General features: G+C 50.8%; 1 protein-coding gene and 1 pseudogene across 5 annotated transcripts in view; both read left to right on the forward strand.

Annotated features, from left to right (window-relative positions):
- The window catches only part of LOC149747794 (uncharacterized), a 38,952-nt pseudogene extending 38,660 nt beyond the window's left edge, over positions 1-292 (forward strand). Inside the window, exon 5 of the transcript XR_016395507.1 lies at positions 148-292. The product of XR_016395507.1 is annotated as an uncharacterized LOC149747794 (transcript). The remainder of the gene's footprint in view (positions 1-147) is intronic.
- A 66-nt stretch (positions 293-358) lies between these two features.
- The window catches only part of KIF3C (kinesin family member 3C), a 33,664-nt gene continuing 15,186 nt past the window's right edge, over positions 359-18,836 (forward strand). For all 4 annotated transcript variants that reach the window (XM_022574268.3, XM_022574269.3, XM_089923388.1 and 1 more), the window contains exons 1-2: positions 359-1,891; positions 18,572-18,673. In XM_022574268.3, coding sequence (XP_022429976.1) covers positions 359-1,891; positions 18,572-18,673 — 1,635 coding nt within the window. The remainder of the gene's footprint in view (positions 1,892-18,571; positions 18,674-18,836) is intronic.

Raw genomic sequence — 18,836 nt, forward strand, 5'->3', positions numbered from 1 at the left:
TTTTCCTCTTCCTTTATCTCATTGTTGCTGTAGCTGTTTACGGCAGGGCTCCCGCTGTCCCAGCATGGGGCGGGCTCCGGGTACTGCCATTCGGCCGGCGCTGCTCCCGCTGCTGCCCGGCGATTCTGCCTAATTCTCCCTCCGCAGCTGGTGCAGCGAGGACCGGAGAGCGGTAGAGGCCCGGACTGCAGCAGCGACGGGGCCACCTCCCAGCATCCCCACCCTAGGAGTCTACAGGCGGATTGAAGAACGGCGCCTGGGGGCTGGGCCGGCCCCGCCGATCCGGACCTAGGGAGGACAGCAGGACCGCCTAGGCTGCGGAGAGGGGTGGGGGGGTCAGGAAGGACAGAGCAGCAAGATGGCCAGTAAAAGCAAGGCCAGTGAGGCCCTGAAGGTGGTGGCCCGGTGCCGCCCCCTCAGCCGGAAGGAGGAGGCTTCTGGTCACGAGCAGATCCTGACCATGGACGTGAAACTGGGCCAGGTGACACTGCGAAACCCCCGCGCTGCCCTAGGGGAGCTGCCCAAGACCTTCACCTTTGATGCCGTGTATGATGCCAGCTCCAAGCAGGCAGACTTGTATGATGAAACCGTGAGGCCCCTGGTAGACTCGGTGCTTCAAGGTTTCAATGGCACCGTGTTTGCCTATGGACAGACCGGCACGGGCAAGACCTACACCATGCAGGGGACCTGGGTGGAGCCCGAGCAGCGCGGGGTCATCCCCAATGCCTTTGAGCATATCTTCACCCACATCTCGCGCTCCCAGAACCAGCAGTACTTGGTCCGGGCCTCCTACCTGGAGATCTACCAGGAGGAGATTCGGGACCTGCTCTCCAAGGAGCCTGGCAAGAGGCTAGAGCTGAAGGAGAACCCTGAGACAGGCGTCTATATCAAGGACCTGTCCTCCTTCGTCACCAAGAATGTCAAGGAGATTGAGCACGTGATGAACCTGGGGAACCAGACCCGGGCGGTGGGTAGTACACACATGAATGAGGTCAGCTCCCGCTCCCATGCCATCTTTGTCATCACCGTGGAGTGCAGTGAGCGTGGCTTGGATGGCCAGGACCACATCCGTGTGGGCAAGCTCAACCTCGTGGACCTGGCTGGAAGTGAGAGGCAGAACAAGGCAGGCCCCAACGCGGCTGGAGGGACGGCCACGCAGCCCACGGGTGGTGGCGGTGGTGGAGGTGGTGGTGGTAGTGGAGAGAGGCCTAAGGAAGCCTCCAAAATCAACCTCTCGCTGTCTGCCCTGGGCAACGTGATCGCTGCTCTGGCGGGCAACAGGAGCACCCATATCCCCTACCGGGACTCCAAGCTGACCCGGCTGCTCCAGGACTCTCTGGGGGGGAATGCCAAGACCATCATGGTGGCCACCCTGGGGCCAGCCTCTCACAGCTACGATGAGAGCCTCTCCACCCTGCGCTTTGCCAACCGGGCCAAGAACATCAAGAACAAGCCCCGGGTGAACGAGGACCCCAAGGACACGCTGCTGCGGGAATTCCAGGAGGAGATCGCCCGCCTGAAGGCCCAGCTGGAGAAGAAGGGGATGCTGGGAAAGCGGCTCCGGAGGAAGAGCAGCCGCAGGAAGAAGGCCGTGTCAGCCCCGGCTGGGTACCCTGAGGGGCCGCTGATGGAGGCCTGGGTGGCCGAAGAGGAGGATGACAACAACAACTACCGTCCGCCCCAGCCCACCCTGGAGTCGGCCCTGGACAAGAACATGGAGAATTACCTGCAGGAGCAGAAGGAGCAGCTGGAGGAGGAGAAGGCGGCCATCCAGGATGACCGCAGCCTGGTGAGCGAGGAGAAGCAGAAGCTGCTGGAGGAGAAGGAGAAGATGCTGGAAGACCTGCGGCGGGAGCAGCAGGCCACAGAGCTGCTCGCAGCCAAGTACAAGGTAAGAGCCCCCGAGGGAGCAGGGGCTCTCCAGAGGTCCCCAGAGGGATCTGGGCTGGCAGGCTTTTCTTTGAGGGTCTGTGACCTGGCCGGAAGCAAAGTGTCCTGCCCTCCTGCCAAGAGCTCCCCTGGAGAAGGCAGGCGAATTTCTGTGACTCTGGACTGCCAGGCAGAGCCTCCCTGGAGCACCTAGGAGGACGCACACACACACACACACACACACACACACACACGCACACACGCACGCGCGCGCACACACACACAGAGCAAAGCAGCAGGCAGTCTCTCAAGCCAGTGAGCTTGGACTGGTCTGACCTGCTGCCTGTCAATCTCTGCTGGTGGCCCCCAGTACCGGTCAGGTCCATGGACAGCCAGGCGGGCACTCAGCCCCGTCTGGGTGTGGGTTCTCACTCTTGCCTGGCCACCTCCCTCATGACGTCCTCCCTTTGCAGCACCATCAAACCTCACACCATTTTAATATCTGACGTTTGGACACTTCACAGTTTACAAAATGCCCCACATACCTGATCTCATTTGATTCTTACGGTAGCCATCCGGGGTCCTGCTTCTTAAACCCCCATTTTACAGGTGAGGGACTAAGGCTCAGAAGAGTGACATGACTGAGGTTCCATCCTACACAGTGGCAGGGCTGAGCTGGAACCAGTGGCCCTTGGGCTCTTTTAGTTCTTGGATGGCGAGGCAGGATTATACATGGGTCCTGCTCCCTGTGAAAGTGGTCCAGTGGTCCCCTGGGCCCATTGCATAGAATCTTAGGAAGGAGATCACGCAGAAGGTTGGAAAGAGCGCCGGGGTCTACGCTGGAGACCTGGCATCTTGGCCTGGCTCTGCTACAGCTCATTGAGTGACCTTGTGTACGTTGCTTCTTCCCTTCCTCAAGCCTCAGTTTCCCTTTTTGTAAAACAGACCGTTGGCCTGGGTGATCTCTGAGGTTCTTCTGATCTGAAAAACAAACCAACTGGCCCCCACACCCAGGCCTCATCCTAGTAAGTTCCAATTCCCCATTGCCCTGAGAGATATCAGGGCCTCGGCGTCCTTCCTGAGCTGCTCCCTTCCCTGGGGAAGCCTCCAGGCCCCGTTGGAACTAAGCTGCAGAGGCCCCCTGCCTGGCCAACCACAGACCTGTTAAGTTTCAATGCTGCAGATGCCATGACTCAATGTTCCAGGCATTTCCAGGTCCCTGGAGTCCTTAACACTGAGGGTTGGAGGAAGAACGCAAGGAACCGTGAGCTGGTGACTTGCTGGGGGGAGCAAAACATTACCAGTTCTTAGTCCCTCTCAGGAGTGTGGGCTGGGGTGCAGGGAAGCCCTGCCTGGGAGGGAGAGTGGCAACGGCTGGAAGAGGGACAGATGAGCTACAGGCCATTGTCTGTGTTATGGGAATGTGCTGCTACACCAGGGGCTCTGGCCTTGCTTATTTAGTATGTAATTCACCTCCAGGAGCTCAGCAAGGGTTATGCTGAGCCGCTTCCTCAAAGGGATTGGTACATTTGGGGTCCTCCTGGGAGAAGCAGGATGTTAAAGGCAGGACAGTTAGACTCAGCTCTCCCAGGAGGAAGGGGATCCAGGCAGTCTAGTGCTTCCCACCAGGAAATCTTACACGGGCAATCTGTCACCAGTTTCATTACCAAGAGCCCCACCACCACCCCTTACTCCCTTCCCCACCCATCCTTAAAGCTGGGGGTCAACGGAAGCTAAGAGAGGGCACTTCAGCCCTGAGCAAATGGGTAGAAGGGATGAAGCGAAGGATCCAATGGGATCTCCCATTGTTGGCCACTCCCTGGTTCCCTCAGTAAGGTTCTTGGATCTAAAGCAATGTGGGGCATGGATAATGGGACTGTCAAGAGATCAGGGCGGCCAGAGCCAGAATTCTTGTACCAGAGGCATAGCCCACAGAACCCCCCCCATCTTACAGCTGCCAGGGGCCTTGGAAAACTGAGGCCCAGACTTGCGCAGGGCCACACAGGTGAGTTAAGGAGAGCCAGACTCTTTATACTTGGTCCGGCTTCTTTCCATTACACCAATGTCCTGATGTTGTTACCTGTGCTACTTGATAATCAGAGTAATTCATTTTTATGTAACTCTTTTATGTTTTAATCTCATGGAATCCTCCCAGCAACCTCAAGAGATGAGTATTACTATCTCCATTTGACAGTGATGAAAACCAAGGCTGGCGACTGTCTCCGTGACATGGGCTAATAGGCAGGCGGAGCCAGGACTGGAACCCAGGTCTTCTGATGGCCCCAGACCTGTGCTCTTTCCAAGTCTTCACGGATTCCTCCACATTTGATCTCTGTGTGACTCGGGGCAGAGGGCTTTGCCTCTCTAGGCCTCAGGTTTCCATTGGTCTGATGAGGGGAAGTCTGACACAGCTTCCTAGGGACTGGGTGAAATAGTCATTATGTGCCAGGCTTTCAGGGGGAGGGTTGCCTGGTAAATTCCAGGGGGGGAATGATTCCACATTCTGTGACTTCTTGTCACACCCAGCCCTGGACGAACAGCAGCCAGCAAGCCCTGAATGGAGCCTGTATAGAGGACCCCGACCTCCCTATAGTCCTTAAGGGACTGCTGGTTCAGTGTTGGATGTTTCTAGGGTAGAGGAAGCAATTTGAGGGCTCTTGAGGGATCCACTGGGTAATGAGGGGAGGAGCATATGAGAGATGATCCCAAGCCTGCCCATTTCACAGGGTTGTGCTGAAGATTAAATGAGATCATTAGTGTGAAGGCATTTGAAATATGTTGAAAGCACTACATCAGTGGAGGGCATTAGCAGCCACTGGGTGGCTTCTGTCTGCCAAGCAGGGGTCCAGTGATCTCTAGGACTGACATCTTTGTCGTTGGCTTAACGCTTTCCTTCCCCTGCCATCCCGGCTGCCTTGCCATAGCCCTGCAGCCCTGGGAACAGAGCCAGGCGAGAAAGATCCGGGAGCCCTCCGAAGGCGGGAGCTCCGGTCCCCCCTGGAAATTAGCTGAGCTTCTGCTCCCCATCTGCAACACACTCCGGCTCCCACTTTCTGAGTTTCCACAACTCCCCTTGTCACCTCCCTCATTCCCTTCTTCCAGTTCACACCACCCCTGGGGGCAGCGGAGCGGTAGCTGATGCGACCCAGTGCCCTCATTCACTCTCTCTGACTCATCTTACAGTCTGTCTCGCCTGTTTTCTCTGCCCGCCACCTCTAGGCTCCCCGTTCCCTTTGTTCTCCCCTCACTGTGTACAAACACCATGCCTGTCTCCTTGGGGTCTCCTTTGATATTTACCTCGGGCCTCAGGGGATGGGAGGGTGTGCAAGTGTCTGAGGGTTTGTGATTGTCATTAGTGCCCTGTTTATCAGTAGTCATTAGCCATCCATACTTACCTCGTGTCTCCGGGAGGGGGGGCTTGATAGCATACTAGACCTGAGAGGTAGGGAGAGTTGGTAAAGTCACAGGCAGACCCACAGCTGAGGTTATGCCTCTGCACAATGGCAACTCCAGTGTTTGTGCACAATGCACATACTGCAGTGAGGACTGGGATGCCCGTAGCTTGATCTGGAGAAGGCCCACTTTAATTGTGCAAGGAACACTTTTTTTTTTTTTTTTTTTTTTGCGGTACGCGGGCCTCTCACTGCTGTGGCCTCTCCCGTTGCGGAGCACAGGCTCCGGACATGCAGGCCTAGCGGCCGTGGCTCACGGGCCCAGCCGCTCCGCGGCATGTGGGATCTTCCCGGACTGGGGCAGGAACCCGCCTCCCCTGCATCGGCAGGCGGACTCTCAACCACTGCGCCACCAGGGAAGCCCCGGAACATTTTTTAATGACTGTTTTAATTTTGAGCTTAAGTTTTTGAGGGCTCGGGCTAGATGATTTCTAAAGCTTTGATTCTATCTTTAGAGGGAAAGAAGAGTATGTATGTAGGGGAGGCAAGGGCTGCGGATGAGACAATATGCAGGCTGGAACTGACGGGGGGACTGGAAGAGGTAGAGACAACAGCACTGCTTGTTGATCCCCAAGTAAGTAGGTCTGGAGGGAGGGGGCGGGGTGCTGCTTGGCTAGAGCCCAACTCTCTCTGTGGTGGGTATGGGAAAGAGACCCTGCAGAAGCTGCCCCCAAAGCCAGAGGGATGAGGTCACTACAGAGAGTACAGACCGCACTGAATTTTTACTGTCTATTTGTGGGCCCTCTTCTTCCTCCTATTTCTCAGCATTGGCATTAACCATAAACAGTTATGCAAGAGGTGTTTCAAGCCCGAGAAACAACAATAATTGCAAGAGTAATGCCATTTACTTAACACTTGCCACGAGCCAAGCGCTATACCATATATGGTATACAAATTATCTCATGTAATCCCTACAAGCATCTTCCATGAAAGGTGTTATTACTGTTCCCATTTTATACATGAGAAAACTGAGGATTTATGACTTGCCCAAGGCCTTATGGTTTGTATATGGCAAATCTAGTTGAGCCCAGGTTGGTTTGACACAAACTTGGATCCTCTTTTATGCTTAAAGAATCAGGATCATTGGGCTGGGAACTGGTTTCTGGGGAGGTGGTGAAAAATGACAGGAGCTGGTGTAAACGTGTTGAGTTTAAGGTGACAAGAGTCCCGTAGGCAGCAGGAGGTGGAGCAGGGGAGTTTAGAAGCAAGCACAGGACTGGAAGTGGAGTTTGGGGGCTCATCTGTAGAAGAGGGCTCAAATGAGCCCCCTGGCCCTCTGTTCTGGATGCTCTCTCCCTTTATGTAAGTGACTCCCAAATCAAGGTCTCCTGTCCAGGTCTTTGCTGACCTTTTTTTGTAGAGTGCTGTTTTCGGAGCATGGATATCAGAGTCAGGCAGGCCTGGGTTTAGTGATTTACTAGTTCTGAGACCTCAGTTTCCTCATCTATAAAATGGGATAGTAACAGTACCTATGTCATAGTTCTATTGAGAGGATGATAATCGACATTAAAGCACTTTGCATAGTTCCTGGCATGTAAGTGTTCGTAAATAATAACTTTATTACTGTTATCTTCAACTGCTTAATGGATGTTTTCACTTGACTACCTTCCTGATATGTTAAACATATCACATTTTCGTCTGGCATTCAAGGCCTACCAGAGTCTGGCTGTAATATATGTCATCAATCTCACCTGCCTAAGCAAGAGATAAGAGAACCTAACAGCCAACTCGTCTACCCCATACTTTGAACTCAGGATGTACCTCACTGCCCTTCTGCTGATTGCACTGTTTTTGTATCCTCGATTATCCTGGTAACCAGGGAGTGGGAGTTACAGGAGCAGGTTAAGCTCAATGTAAAGAACTTCTTAATAGTTAGAATCGATCTACTTCTAGAGATAATGGGCTCCAATCCCTGGAAGTGTCCGAGGAGAAACTGAATGTCACAGTTGCTCTAAAGGGATTCAGGTACCAGAAAAGCCATTGAACTAGGTGATCTTTAAAGTCCCCTCCTCTTCAAAGTCCTTAATTGTTAAAAGTAGTAAAAGTAGTATTTTTTAAAGCAAAATATAAAATGTTCGGTTCATCTTTTTGAAAATTAAGGTGACAGGATTTAAATGTTAATGAAGGAGATCAACCAATAATAGAGATATTTCCAGCTCTCTATCATGGCCAATTAGAGAAAGACAATGAGAAGCAGAAAATAGAAGAAAATGGGAGGAAAGACAGGAAAGAAGTAGAGGGGGACAGTGAAGAGGGGAAAGAGAAATTGAGTCACAGAGTCGGGAAGAAAGAAGGAGAGAGAGTGCGTAAGGGGTGGACAGCAGTGTTTCTGGGGAGGAGAAACCCCAACTGGGAGAGAAAATGCCCTGGAGGAGAGAGTGAAATAGCATCGTTCCACTCTCCTGATCTTAAGGTTAGTCTCCACATAGGGCTGTGTCCAGTCTCTAGAGACTCCCCAATAACCTGGGGAGCGTCTACGATCCCAAAACTGGCCTGGTTCCTTCCACATGTCCCCAAGGACACCAGCCCCACGCCAGACACTCTGAGACTTACAGGGCCGGGTCGTCACGGAACTGTGCGCACCCGCACCTCCATCCCAGCTGAGTCCTCCATGATCCTTAAGAGAAGTAGCCTCACCATAGCAAGTGACCAGAGCTCCAGGCTGGGTCTGGTATCTAGGTCAGAGTCCATGGCCTCTTGGCACTGTTGGGAGCAGTAACTTTCATTCCTTTGTCTCCCTGGTGGGTGTGGTCAGTTAACAGAATTTCCATGAGCTGGGGGCATTTGGTAATATAAAGGTTGGACCGGCAGGAAGCGTTTAAGACTAATATATTTGCATCAGAGGTTCTGGGATTCAAGTTATGTTGGGGCTCAGCAGGCCTTTTGGTCCAGTGTTGGGTGTCTCTTGCTGTGTGTTGGCTGGCGGAGTGTATTATCATATTGCCCTTAGTCATCTCCAGCCCCCGGATAGCGCAAGATTGGATGAAGTGGCTGTGATAATGTTCTCATTGTGCTCTGAGGACTAGGAGGAAGGGCCTGGAATTCAGCGGGAGAAGGGTACCCCCTCCCATCTGTGCCCTGCCAGCCTGCTGTCCCTAGCCAGTCTGGGGCACTTCTGGGGCCAGCTGGGCCTGAGAGCTGCTGAATCAGGTAGCCTGAGTAGATAAGAAAATGGTCTCGCTTCCCACCAATCCAGCCCTTCAGCCATGGGAGCTGCACAAGGCAGACTCCTGTGCTCAGAGCTTATAGGGCACCTGTACCAGTGCTTTGGAGTATATCTAGAATTTTTAATACCCCGAGGAATTCCTGGGCATTAAATCCTGGTCAGACTAAAGACTTACTTTCTAGTTGTCTCCTTTTCCTCTCAGATGTACTTAACTGAGGGGTGCCAGGCCCTGGGTTGAACTGTTACTGCGGTGGTAGGTAATGGACCTGCAGGCTTTCTCCTTTCTTCAAGTGAGCCAGCAGAATAATAATAACAACAACAATTGGAATAATAACGGTAGCTACCATTTCTTTAGTGCATGTTTAATGCCAAGTACTCGCCATACTCTCACATTGTTTGATTCAGTCTTCACAATAGCACCATGAAGTAGTAGTGTTTTAATCTCCATGTGACAAATGAGGATACTAAGGCACAGTAACAACGAGGGAACCATCCAAGGTCACATGCCTGTGAGGTGTTAGCACCAGCATATGAGCCTATGTCTGCTTGACTCCAAAGCCCACGATCTTCCCCTCCACACTGTATCACCAACTCAGAAAGGAAGGCTCCATGCCACATCCCTGGCTGGTAGGCCCCAGTGGGAGCACTTGTCTGCTGAGATGCTTGACTCAACTCTGTCCTCCCACATGATGCAAACCCCCAGCCTCTGACCTCAGCCTAGAGCCGTTCGTTCATATAATCGACAAGTCTTTTTTAACACTATGACCAAGAATACAAATCAGTAGATAGGGTTAACTTTGTCTTTAAATTGTTTAAGTTTCTGGAATGAATCACAAGAACTCACCAATAATGGTTATCTCTAGGGATTTTAATAGGAAGGGGGCTTTTATTTTTCGCTTTATAGTGTTTTTACAACAAGCATATATTACTTTGTTAATTAAACAAAAACAAATCTAGAATTTTTAAAGGAGAGAAATATATAAAAGAAATGTGTTAATACATGGTTGGAAGATTGGCTTAAGTGAATAATTGAGGGGAATCCAGAGTTGATAATAATTCTTAATGATACCCAATTATTGGTAATCCTGTGACTTTGGACAAGTCACTTCCCCTCCCAGGGACTGTAAGAAATGATCAGTAGATGATTCCTTGCTCTCTGCACCCTTTGCCTATTCATCTTGGAAGCAGTGGGTCAGGAGCCCAGGGTGAGAGACAGCCTGGATGAGGGGCAGTGAGGGCTGGAGAGGAATGACCAAGCACTACCTGGAAGCTGGAGGCTGAATGACCCAGGATCTGTAAAATACTGAATCTGCACTTTATGGATCCTTAGGTCTTATCCATTGCTGGCTTTGTTGCGTTCTGTTGTCTGGCTGGGTTTGCATCCCTGGTGCTGGAGAGAAACCCTTTAGCACAACACAAATAAGTGAGGGAAGTAGGGGAGAAAGACAAGGTAAGGATCAGATCTGAAGTGCTCATGGTTTTCTCACTCAAGTAGATGGGCTGACTTTTTTCTTCCTGCTTGTCTCCAGGGTGGACTGAAGCATTTCTGGGCATCCTTACCCTGTCCAGGGCAAGGCTGGAAGTAGAGTCCAGCTTACCTCACTCCCCAGCCAATATGTTTCCTGATCTCTAATTGTTCCTTCTTCTTGATGAGAGAATTACTAGCATTTGAAAGACCATTTATGTAGTTTTTTGAGCCATCCAAGGAGACTCAAGGCAGGAAACTCGGACGCGGTTTCCTGATTTATGTTCCCCAAGGCAGAGAACCACTGAAAATAGCACTATTCTTCCCCTCACCATTGTCCCTTTCATTTCTTCTTCCCTTACTGCTGGTTCCTTGAGATCTATAACCAGTGGCCACAAAAGGAGAAACAGGTCTGTGATGGTAGGCATGGCCGTATTTCCTAAGAGGTGGGAGCCAGGATTGTTGCAGTAGTTATTTTGTTTTGCTCTTTGTGATGAGTGGTGGGTAAATGTCAATCAGGTACTGGAACAGCAAGTAACCACTGACATTTGATTGTACATTATCATTTACCAGGGAGTTCCACATCTATTATGCAACTCACCATTCTTACCCAAAGCCTGCAAGGTTAGTGGGTATTTGCCCCATTTTACAGATGAGAAAACTGAAGTCCAGGAGCTGATGCCCTAGATTTCTTAGCAAATAGGATGGTAGAGTGTGTACCAGGATTCAAGTTCTCTGACTCTCATGCCCAGTGCCCTTTACATCTTTCCACCATGGAACTTGTGAGGTGGCCCTTCCCGTGAGCATTCGGGTTTCAACCTCTCTGGGGGACCCTAGTATTACTGGCGACCTCCCCCCACACACGCAGTTAAGAGCTCTATCCCGCTTATCTCAGAGGCCCCTATAAGAACTTCACACAGGCAGAAGCGTCTTCAGCAGAACCCTGCCTGTTTCATCTGGAAGAGAAAGAAATGGTGCCCTGAGCTTTCCTGATGGTTCCTGAGTTGGCAAAGGTGCTAAGACCAAATGTTGCTTTTCTCCAAGGCACCTTTCTGCCTGAACCCAGGAGAAAGCTGTGGGACAAGAAAAAGGACCCTGGACTTGGAATTAGGAAGCTGCTCTTTAAATACTACTTCTGCCGCTTACTGGCTCCATAACCTCAAGCAAGTCACTTCACCTGTCTGAGCCTTAGTTTCCTTTTATGTCAAACGGGGATCATACTCGTTATCTCATAAGGTTCTTGTGATGGTGAAATAGGATGATTAATGCAAAAAGGACCTAGCCCAGCCACAGGCACATGGCAAGTTGCATCTGAGACTCCTGTCTCCTGCAGAATGTCATAGATTAGCTGGCAGTGGCAGCGCAGAGCCTGTTTGGCTTCTCTGTAAAATCATCCTTGATGATATCTCCTCAGAAGGGTGGCTGTCTGGGCCTGGCTGTCTCCATTCTGGCTTTCCAGATCAGCACTTAATGAGTGCTGGGGTCTCCTTCCTCCTCCTGATTTTGCACTACAGTTGCTCCTGGAATGGGAAAAGGTGAGCCTCTCACCTTTATCCCAAGCTGTATCTGCAAGCTGACATGGTCCCTGTGGTGATCTTGGCTGTTAATTGTCACAGCAGCTGACCTGCCTCTCATACCTGGAATCGAGGACCCTAATCGAGTTGGGAAATTATTTGGAGAGTGCATAGTCAATATAGGAGCAGACACACATACCGATTCCGTAATTATGAGACTCCAGGCTTAGAATTCTCCATCTCCGGGCCTCAGTTTTGTCATCTGTAAAGCAAAGGCGGTAGGGGTGATTCCCTGAGGTCACCTTAGTTATCCGGTGATTCGTTTCCCTCTTGCAAGAGTCAGACCGTGTCCTTGGAGCTCCCAGCCCTGTCTTTTCCACCCCACAGCCTCTGCTGGCCTTTTAGTTACAATGGACATATTTAGAACCAGTAGAACCAAACCCAGTCCTGTCCACAGGCCCCACCCACCTGGACTCTTTTGCCCTGAGACATCACAAGGGCAGCATTAACTGGGGCAGCTAAGAGCTCTAGGGAACTTTTCCTGGGGACTAGAAACCCCATATTCTGCTTAGTACCCTCCCAGCCTGAAGTGGGCCCAGGGATTTGAGGCATCCCTGTCCCTCCCTGCCCTCCTTAGGTGATTAAAGTTAAAGACAGAGATCTCTGAGGAAAAGGAGGAGACGGCCACTGGTATCCTCCAAGAAATGGGGAAAAGCAAAAGCAAGAGCAAAAAAGCTGTTTCTAAGCAAAGAACTGCAGCCGTGCATGACATATTTCAGAGCGGGGGGATGAAACAGGCAGCAATGAACTGAGACTGGGGAGAAGCGGGCACTGAGGCCCTGCACCTGGATTGGGGCCCACCCCCAGATTTCGTGCCAGGACCAGCCCCGTGTTCTAGCACAAGGCAGGTTCTGTCAGGCAGGCTTGGCTGACAGTGTGGGCTGGGCCGGTGGGCAAGACTTGGCGAGAAACCAGTAAGGCACATTCGGTTGTCATTTAAATCACATGTGTGTCGGGCCAGGGTTAGGCAGAGAAGCATAGGGGCAGTGGACAAATGGAATGGGGTGATACGGGCAGTCAGGCATCGTCCAGGAACTCTCTTCATGGAGTCCAGGGCCTGGCCAGAAGGAGACATCCTGAAGTGAGATTTCCAGGTCCAAGGAGGAGGTTTAACACGAAGCCTGATGAGTAAGAATCAGCGCAGAAACCAGTCCTGGGAATCATGTCATGGGGGTGGCAGTGGGAGGAGGGTTGGAACTTGGAGGCCCTGGTAGTCTTGGCTGACGCATCAGATTCCGGGCCTGATTGGCAGCTGAAGTTCTGCCTGACAGTGTCCAAATGGGTTTCTTGAGCTAGGTGTGGGCAGCTGGAGAAGGTGTGGGCCGAACAAACAAAGAATTGTTTTGAATCGGGTCCATCTCCACACTTTAAAATCACCAAAAATAAAAAAAAAAAGCATAAAGGAGCATTTTGTAAAAGGAGAGATCAGACCTTTGCAAGTCTACCGCAAAGGTATAGAGAATATAAAATAAATGGGAGGCTCAATTTTATATCTCTTATTAAGTAAAATTGAAAATCATGATAATACTCCATGACTATGACATTGTAATAAAAATGGTTCCATTATTTATTGCTGGCAGTGGTTTAGAAAGGTAACTTGACAGTATGTTCTAAGATATACGAAATGTTTACAACCCTTTGTCCACTCCTGAAATTTCCTTCTAAGAAAGTCTCTAAAAAAGCAAAAAATTGGGAATTCCCTGGCAGTCCAGTGGTTAGGACTCAGTGCTCTCACTGCCGAGGGCCTGGGTTCAATCCTTGGTCGGGGAACTAAGATCCCACAAGCCACGCTGCTCGGCCAAAAAAATTATATGCACAAGAGTGTTTATTGTAAACATTAAGCAAACAACCAAAATATCTTATAATGGGGGTTAATTAAATATATTATAAATCATCCACTCTAAACATTATGCAGTCATTAAACATATAATCATAAACCTTATGGAAGTAACAGGAAATTCTTGAGATATTTGATGAAATGGAAATAGCAGGACATAAACTTATATTTATACCACGTCTATAGATGTGAAAAAATGATGTGTGCATATGGAAAAATCTGGGGAAAAAAGCAATTTAGTTAGCTATGAGGAGGAATACATGAATTTTTTTCCCATTTTGTTTTATTTCTGTGGTTATTTGATGTTAGTGCAATTTTTTTTTCTGAAAGTGGAGAAAGACAATAAAAGGTTAAAAATGTGTCCAGAATCCTTTAATGAACTGTGAGGTATTTAATCCAGTACCCCTGAGATAATACATTCCATACATTTATTACCTTCTGTAAACAGAACTCTTTGTTCTAAAACTCAAGGTACAAGCTCTTACTCTCTGTACCAGGGATTGATTGGAAAAGCCTGGAGCTTTCCTTTTCACACCTGTTTTGATGGTATAATTTCCAGGTCCATCCTCTTAACCTTTCTTTGTCTTTGCCAACTAAAGAGTCCTATTTTTTTTAAGTCTCTTATAATAGCCCTTGCATGGTTTTAGCTGCCCTTCTCTGGATCTTTTCTCTCCTTCAAGTCCCCGGAGATGCAGCAAGGGACTACACACAGTACTCTAGATTCAGCTGCATCATAGTTTTATATTAGGGTAGAATGATTTTTGTGTTGTTTCCAAAAAGCCTTGGTGATGGTGCCTGGCCAGATGCTCTTAGCTTTTTTAGCTGTGGCAGCATATTAAGCCAACGTCTTCTGGGAACAATAGAGAATTACTCCCCCTCTTTTCTCTCTGTTTTGGTTTATAACTGATCGCTCACAGCTATCATTTAATGAGTAGAGCGAAGATTACTTTTTCCCAAAATGTAAAACTCTAACTCAAGCTCATCTGCCATTTTTTGGTCAGCTCACACGGCCTAGAAATTCTGCTTTTTACCACCTGCAAGAATCTGGGGGCATCTGTGAAGTTGGTATTTTACCTGTACACCCTTTCTTGCATGATTTCTGATGGAAATCAGTACCCCCATTTAACATTTGGACATTTTTCCACCTAGAGAGGTGCCTGTTTATTTCTGTTTCCTTTCCCTCATCCCCCTCTCGTTTCTCTGTCTCCTCACCCCCTCCCCCATGTAACTTTGAGTAACCTCTGATGTAGGACCTTGCCAGGAGCATTTTAACCTCTAAAGTTCTGGCCACTGGCTTCCCCATGGACTGAAATAATCTATTTTGTCCCTGAAAGAACTCTTGGAGATTAGTCAGACATGATTTCCTCTTGCTGGAAACACGTTGCTTTTCTTTTAGCAGGTTCTGCTTCCTAAAGCACACCACACATTGTCTGCAGTAGGAAGAGCATGGGCTTTGGAGCCAGGCAGACCTGGGTCTGGATTCTCCATTTAAATTGAACAGCTGTGATGTGACCTTGGATGGATTACTTAACCTCTTTGAGCTTTCGGCAGAAAAATGATGGTGTTAATAATATGCCACTTAAAACATGTTGCACAAGTCACCTGGGGGTCTCGGATGCTGAGTCACTAGGTCTGCATAGGGCCTGAGATTCTGCATTTCTAACAAGTTCTCAGATAATGCTGATTCTGGGGACTGCTAAAGCAGTGATTCCCAAATTTGCACACTGGAATCCCCTGGGAACCTTTGAAAACCACTGATGCCTGGACCTCACCACCTGCCCCCTCCATTTCCAGTTTAACTGGCAGTGGGATGTAGCCTGGGCACTGAGCCTTTTAAAAGCTCCCCAGGTGATTCTAATGTACATCAAAGTTTGAGACTCAATGCCTAAAGGGTTATTAGCAGAAGTAAGTGTGAGACACCTGGCGCATAGCAGGTGCAAAGAAAAGGATGGTTTTCTTTCTCTTGGTGCCTTGCCCTGTGTTTCTCTCTCCATCCTTATCCCCAGTCTTTACATCAGGTAGGAGAAAGCAGGGCATCAGCTGTCGCCCTGTGTCTTCCTTACTAGAGTCTCCTCTAGAGCATCTGGCTTGGGAGTTCTCAGTGCCACTTGTGAGGGAAAGGGACCAGGATAACCCTGCCATGTGGCCTGGCACTGGGAGTTTCAAAAGCGCCCCAGGCGATTCTAATACGCAACCTATTTTGAGAACTAGTGTCTTTCTATTCGGTGGCAAAGAGTGAAGAACACTAGGGCCACATAACATGCCAAGGGAAGTGTGAGGACTCAGGGCTGGAGCAGGCAAGTGTGTCCTAGAATGGGGGGCCAGGCCAGATACCAGGTCCCCCCAAATGCCATTACAGTTAGAGGGATCAGTTGTCCATGGCCTGCAGCGGTCGGGGGCTTCCTCTGTGGACAAGGAAGCTTCCTCCTTCCTCCCTCTTCACACCCAGCCCATCCCTCCTGCCAGGCTTCCCAGATGCCCAGACCCTGCTTCTCTGCCCCGTAGCCAGTGCATGTGGGTTGACCAATTGAAGGAGAAGCTGAGGTGAAGCTCCAGTTCTGCTCTGGATGAGTGAGCCCAGAGAAAGGACCTGGAAGCCCCCCCTGAGGCTACCCCAAGGAGTCCTTTCTGTTCATCAAACATATTGAGCATTTACTGTGTGCCAGGCACTGTGCTAAGTCCCAAGACTCAGATCCGAGTAAGACATGATTCCTGACCTGAAGGAGCACACAGAGGAGACAGGATGTAAACAAATGATGGGACAATATGGGAAAATAGTAGGAAAGTGTCCTAGGTATTGAGGAGGCCTACGGGAGGAAATGTGCAGAGTTGAGGGGATCAGAGAAAACTTCCCAAGATGCTCAAGCTGTGTCTCACAGGGGAAGTAGCCATTTTCCAGGTGGATGTAAAGCGGGGAGAGAAGCCTGGTCTTGTGAAAAGGCACAGCCCACTCAGGGGGCTGGGATTCTTTTGGCAAAGCTGGAGCACAGAGCACATGTGGGGAGTAGGTGAGACCAGCCCACGGGGCCAGTAACTGCTACAGACTTTGTGGTTCATCCTGCAAGGAATGGAGGCCCTTTCAATAGTTTGCAGCAGAGGAGAGGCACGTTCAGACTTGTGTGGTTGGCGGATCCCCTTGGGTGTCATGTGGAGAGGGCTGGAAGGGGAAACTGAGGTGGGGGGAGATCCTGGCAATGATCCAGGTGAGTCATGGGGACCACAGTGAAGTGAGCCGTTGTGATGAGGATGAAAAGGAGGGAAGAAGGTGAGCTGTACCCAGAAGACAGACTTGATGGGATTTAATGACTGGCCAGATGAAGGGGCTGAGTGAGCTGCAGGGTGGGGACTCAGGTGAGGTGGGTAAGGTGCCTGGGGCACACAATTTAAGGAGTCACTCATGCAAAGGGTGGACAAGTGTGACCGTGAGAGAGAAGGAGTCTGTGCTGTGGAGGTGGGTGGATGGTGAGATGGTAGCCAGGAGCTGGGCCTGGGGGAGGTGCTAGTGCAGCCCTGGCTACGCTGCCATGGGGAGGGTGCCTTGCTTGGTAACAGCTCCCTCTGAGGCTGCGTGGGGCGGCTCTGACTGGCCCTGCTTCACTCCGTGTCCTCTGTCACCCTCACACAGCCCAACCTCTGACCCCGCGAAAGCAACCTTCGACCCCTGTCCTGCTCTGTCCTCCGTGACGGATGGTACAGGGACCCCCTGCTCCCCTATTCTGCCAGCACACCGTGCTTGGAGAGCCCTCAGGCAGGTCAGTGGCTCAAGGTGATTTCAACCTTCCAGGGGGCCTGGGATGAAATCAGTGGACAGCTGGCATGCCCTGGGCAGCACCCTCTGACTAGCAATAATGAAAATGCATTTTTTAAAATTAATTAATTTATTTATTTTTGGCTGCTTTGGGTCTTCGTTGCTGCGCGCGGGCTTTCTCTAGTTGCGGCGAGTGGGGGCTACTCTTCGTTGCGGTGTACGGGCTTCTCATTGCGGTGGCTTCTCGTTGCGGAGCACGGGCTCTAGGCACGTGGACTTCAGTGGTTGCAGCACGTGGGCTCAGTAGTTGTGGCTCGCGTGCTCTAGAGCACAGGCTCAGTAGCTGTGGTGCCCTGGCTTAGCTACTCCGTGGCCTGTTGGATCCTCTCGGACCAGGGCTCGAACCCGTGTCCCCTGCGTTGGGAGGTGGATTCTTAACCACCGCGCCACCAGGGAAGTCCCTGAAAATGCATTTTAATGTAGTCACAACTTAAACAGTTTCCCCTACTCCTTTATTATTTAAGCTTCAGATTCAACCATCACCTATGGAATGTCTGTGCCAAGTGCTGGGTCGGGCTGGGGGTGCTGCACACAGCGCAGGGGCTCAGTGGGGAGACTGGCGTGGAGCTCAGATCTCACCCCTGTTAACTAGCTGCATGGCCTGAGGCTAGTTCCTCTCAGTTTCTTTACTTGTTGCCTGGGGTCTCTCTGGGGGTGAGGATGGAGACACCTGGCAGGTAGCGGTAGCACTCAGCAGATGTTTGCTGTGGCTTTCCTTCCCGGAGCAGAGGCGGCTCCAGGGTTATGGACGTGAGAGGTGACAGATAACTCGGCCGAGACCTTGCAATTGGTGGGTAGAGCCCAAGTCTTTCTGGCCGTCTCCAAAGCTCATGCTGCTTCTGGGGCCCCATGCGCCCCTTAGTGCTGCAGAGTCTTCTCCCTTTGGCTTTTCTTCTGTTTTCCAGCTGAAGATTAGAGCCTTTCCTGCTGCCTGTGTGAGAACCCCCTTCCTGAGTCAGGAGCCAGTTACCTAAAGGGCCGGGCTGCCCAGTGACTGTATCCGGTGTCTCCCCGCCTCCTAACACCAGCTGGGTCCTGTTGCCAGGATTAGGTTGCCACCCGCACTCCCTTCCCAAGCGCGGTGAACCAGCCTTCCGTATATCCAAAGCAAAGCTTCCATATCCAAAGCAAACAGAGCAGGTGCCCTGTATTCTCTGAGGGATTCCCTCTCTTTGTCTCACCTAATGGTCCTGCTGAGAATGGGAGCCTTGTGCTGGGGCCCAGGAGGCTGGAGGGGAAAACTTCATTCTTGCTGAGGGTCATGAGGCTCCTTCTGGGACACATCTTCTGTCCCCTCCTGGAAGGACCACAAAACAGAGAAGCCAGACCTCTCAAGCTGGGGCTGCTGTGGCCCTTTGAAAAGCCCCAAAGCCCATCTCTTCAGCCCTCTGTGTCCGCAGGCCATGGAGAGCAAGCTGCTCATCGGGGGCAGGAACATCATGGACCACACCAACGAACAGCAGAAGATGCTGGAGCTGAAGAGGCAGGAGATTGCTGAGCAGGTAGGGCAGGGGTCTTCAGGTCCCTGAGTTGGGTGGGAGGGGGCACATGGCCTTGAGGTCGCACGGGGGTGCTTAGGGCAGTGAGCCATCGTGGGCTCGGGATCCCTGGAATTACAGCGCTGAGAACCTAAGGCATGCTGCCCTGCATCCCGTGGGTCCACTG

This window comes from Delphinapterus leucas, chromosome 13 (genome assembly GCF_059928025.1).
Source record: "Delphinapterus leucas isolate spDelLeu-1000000601 "Yukka" chromosome 13, BTC_Dleu_Yukka2, whole genome shotgun sequence".
NCBI lineage: Eukaryota > Metazoa > Chordata > Mammalia > Artiodactyla > Monodontidae > Delphinapterus > Delphinapterus leucas.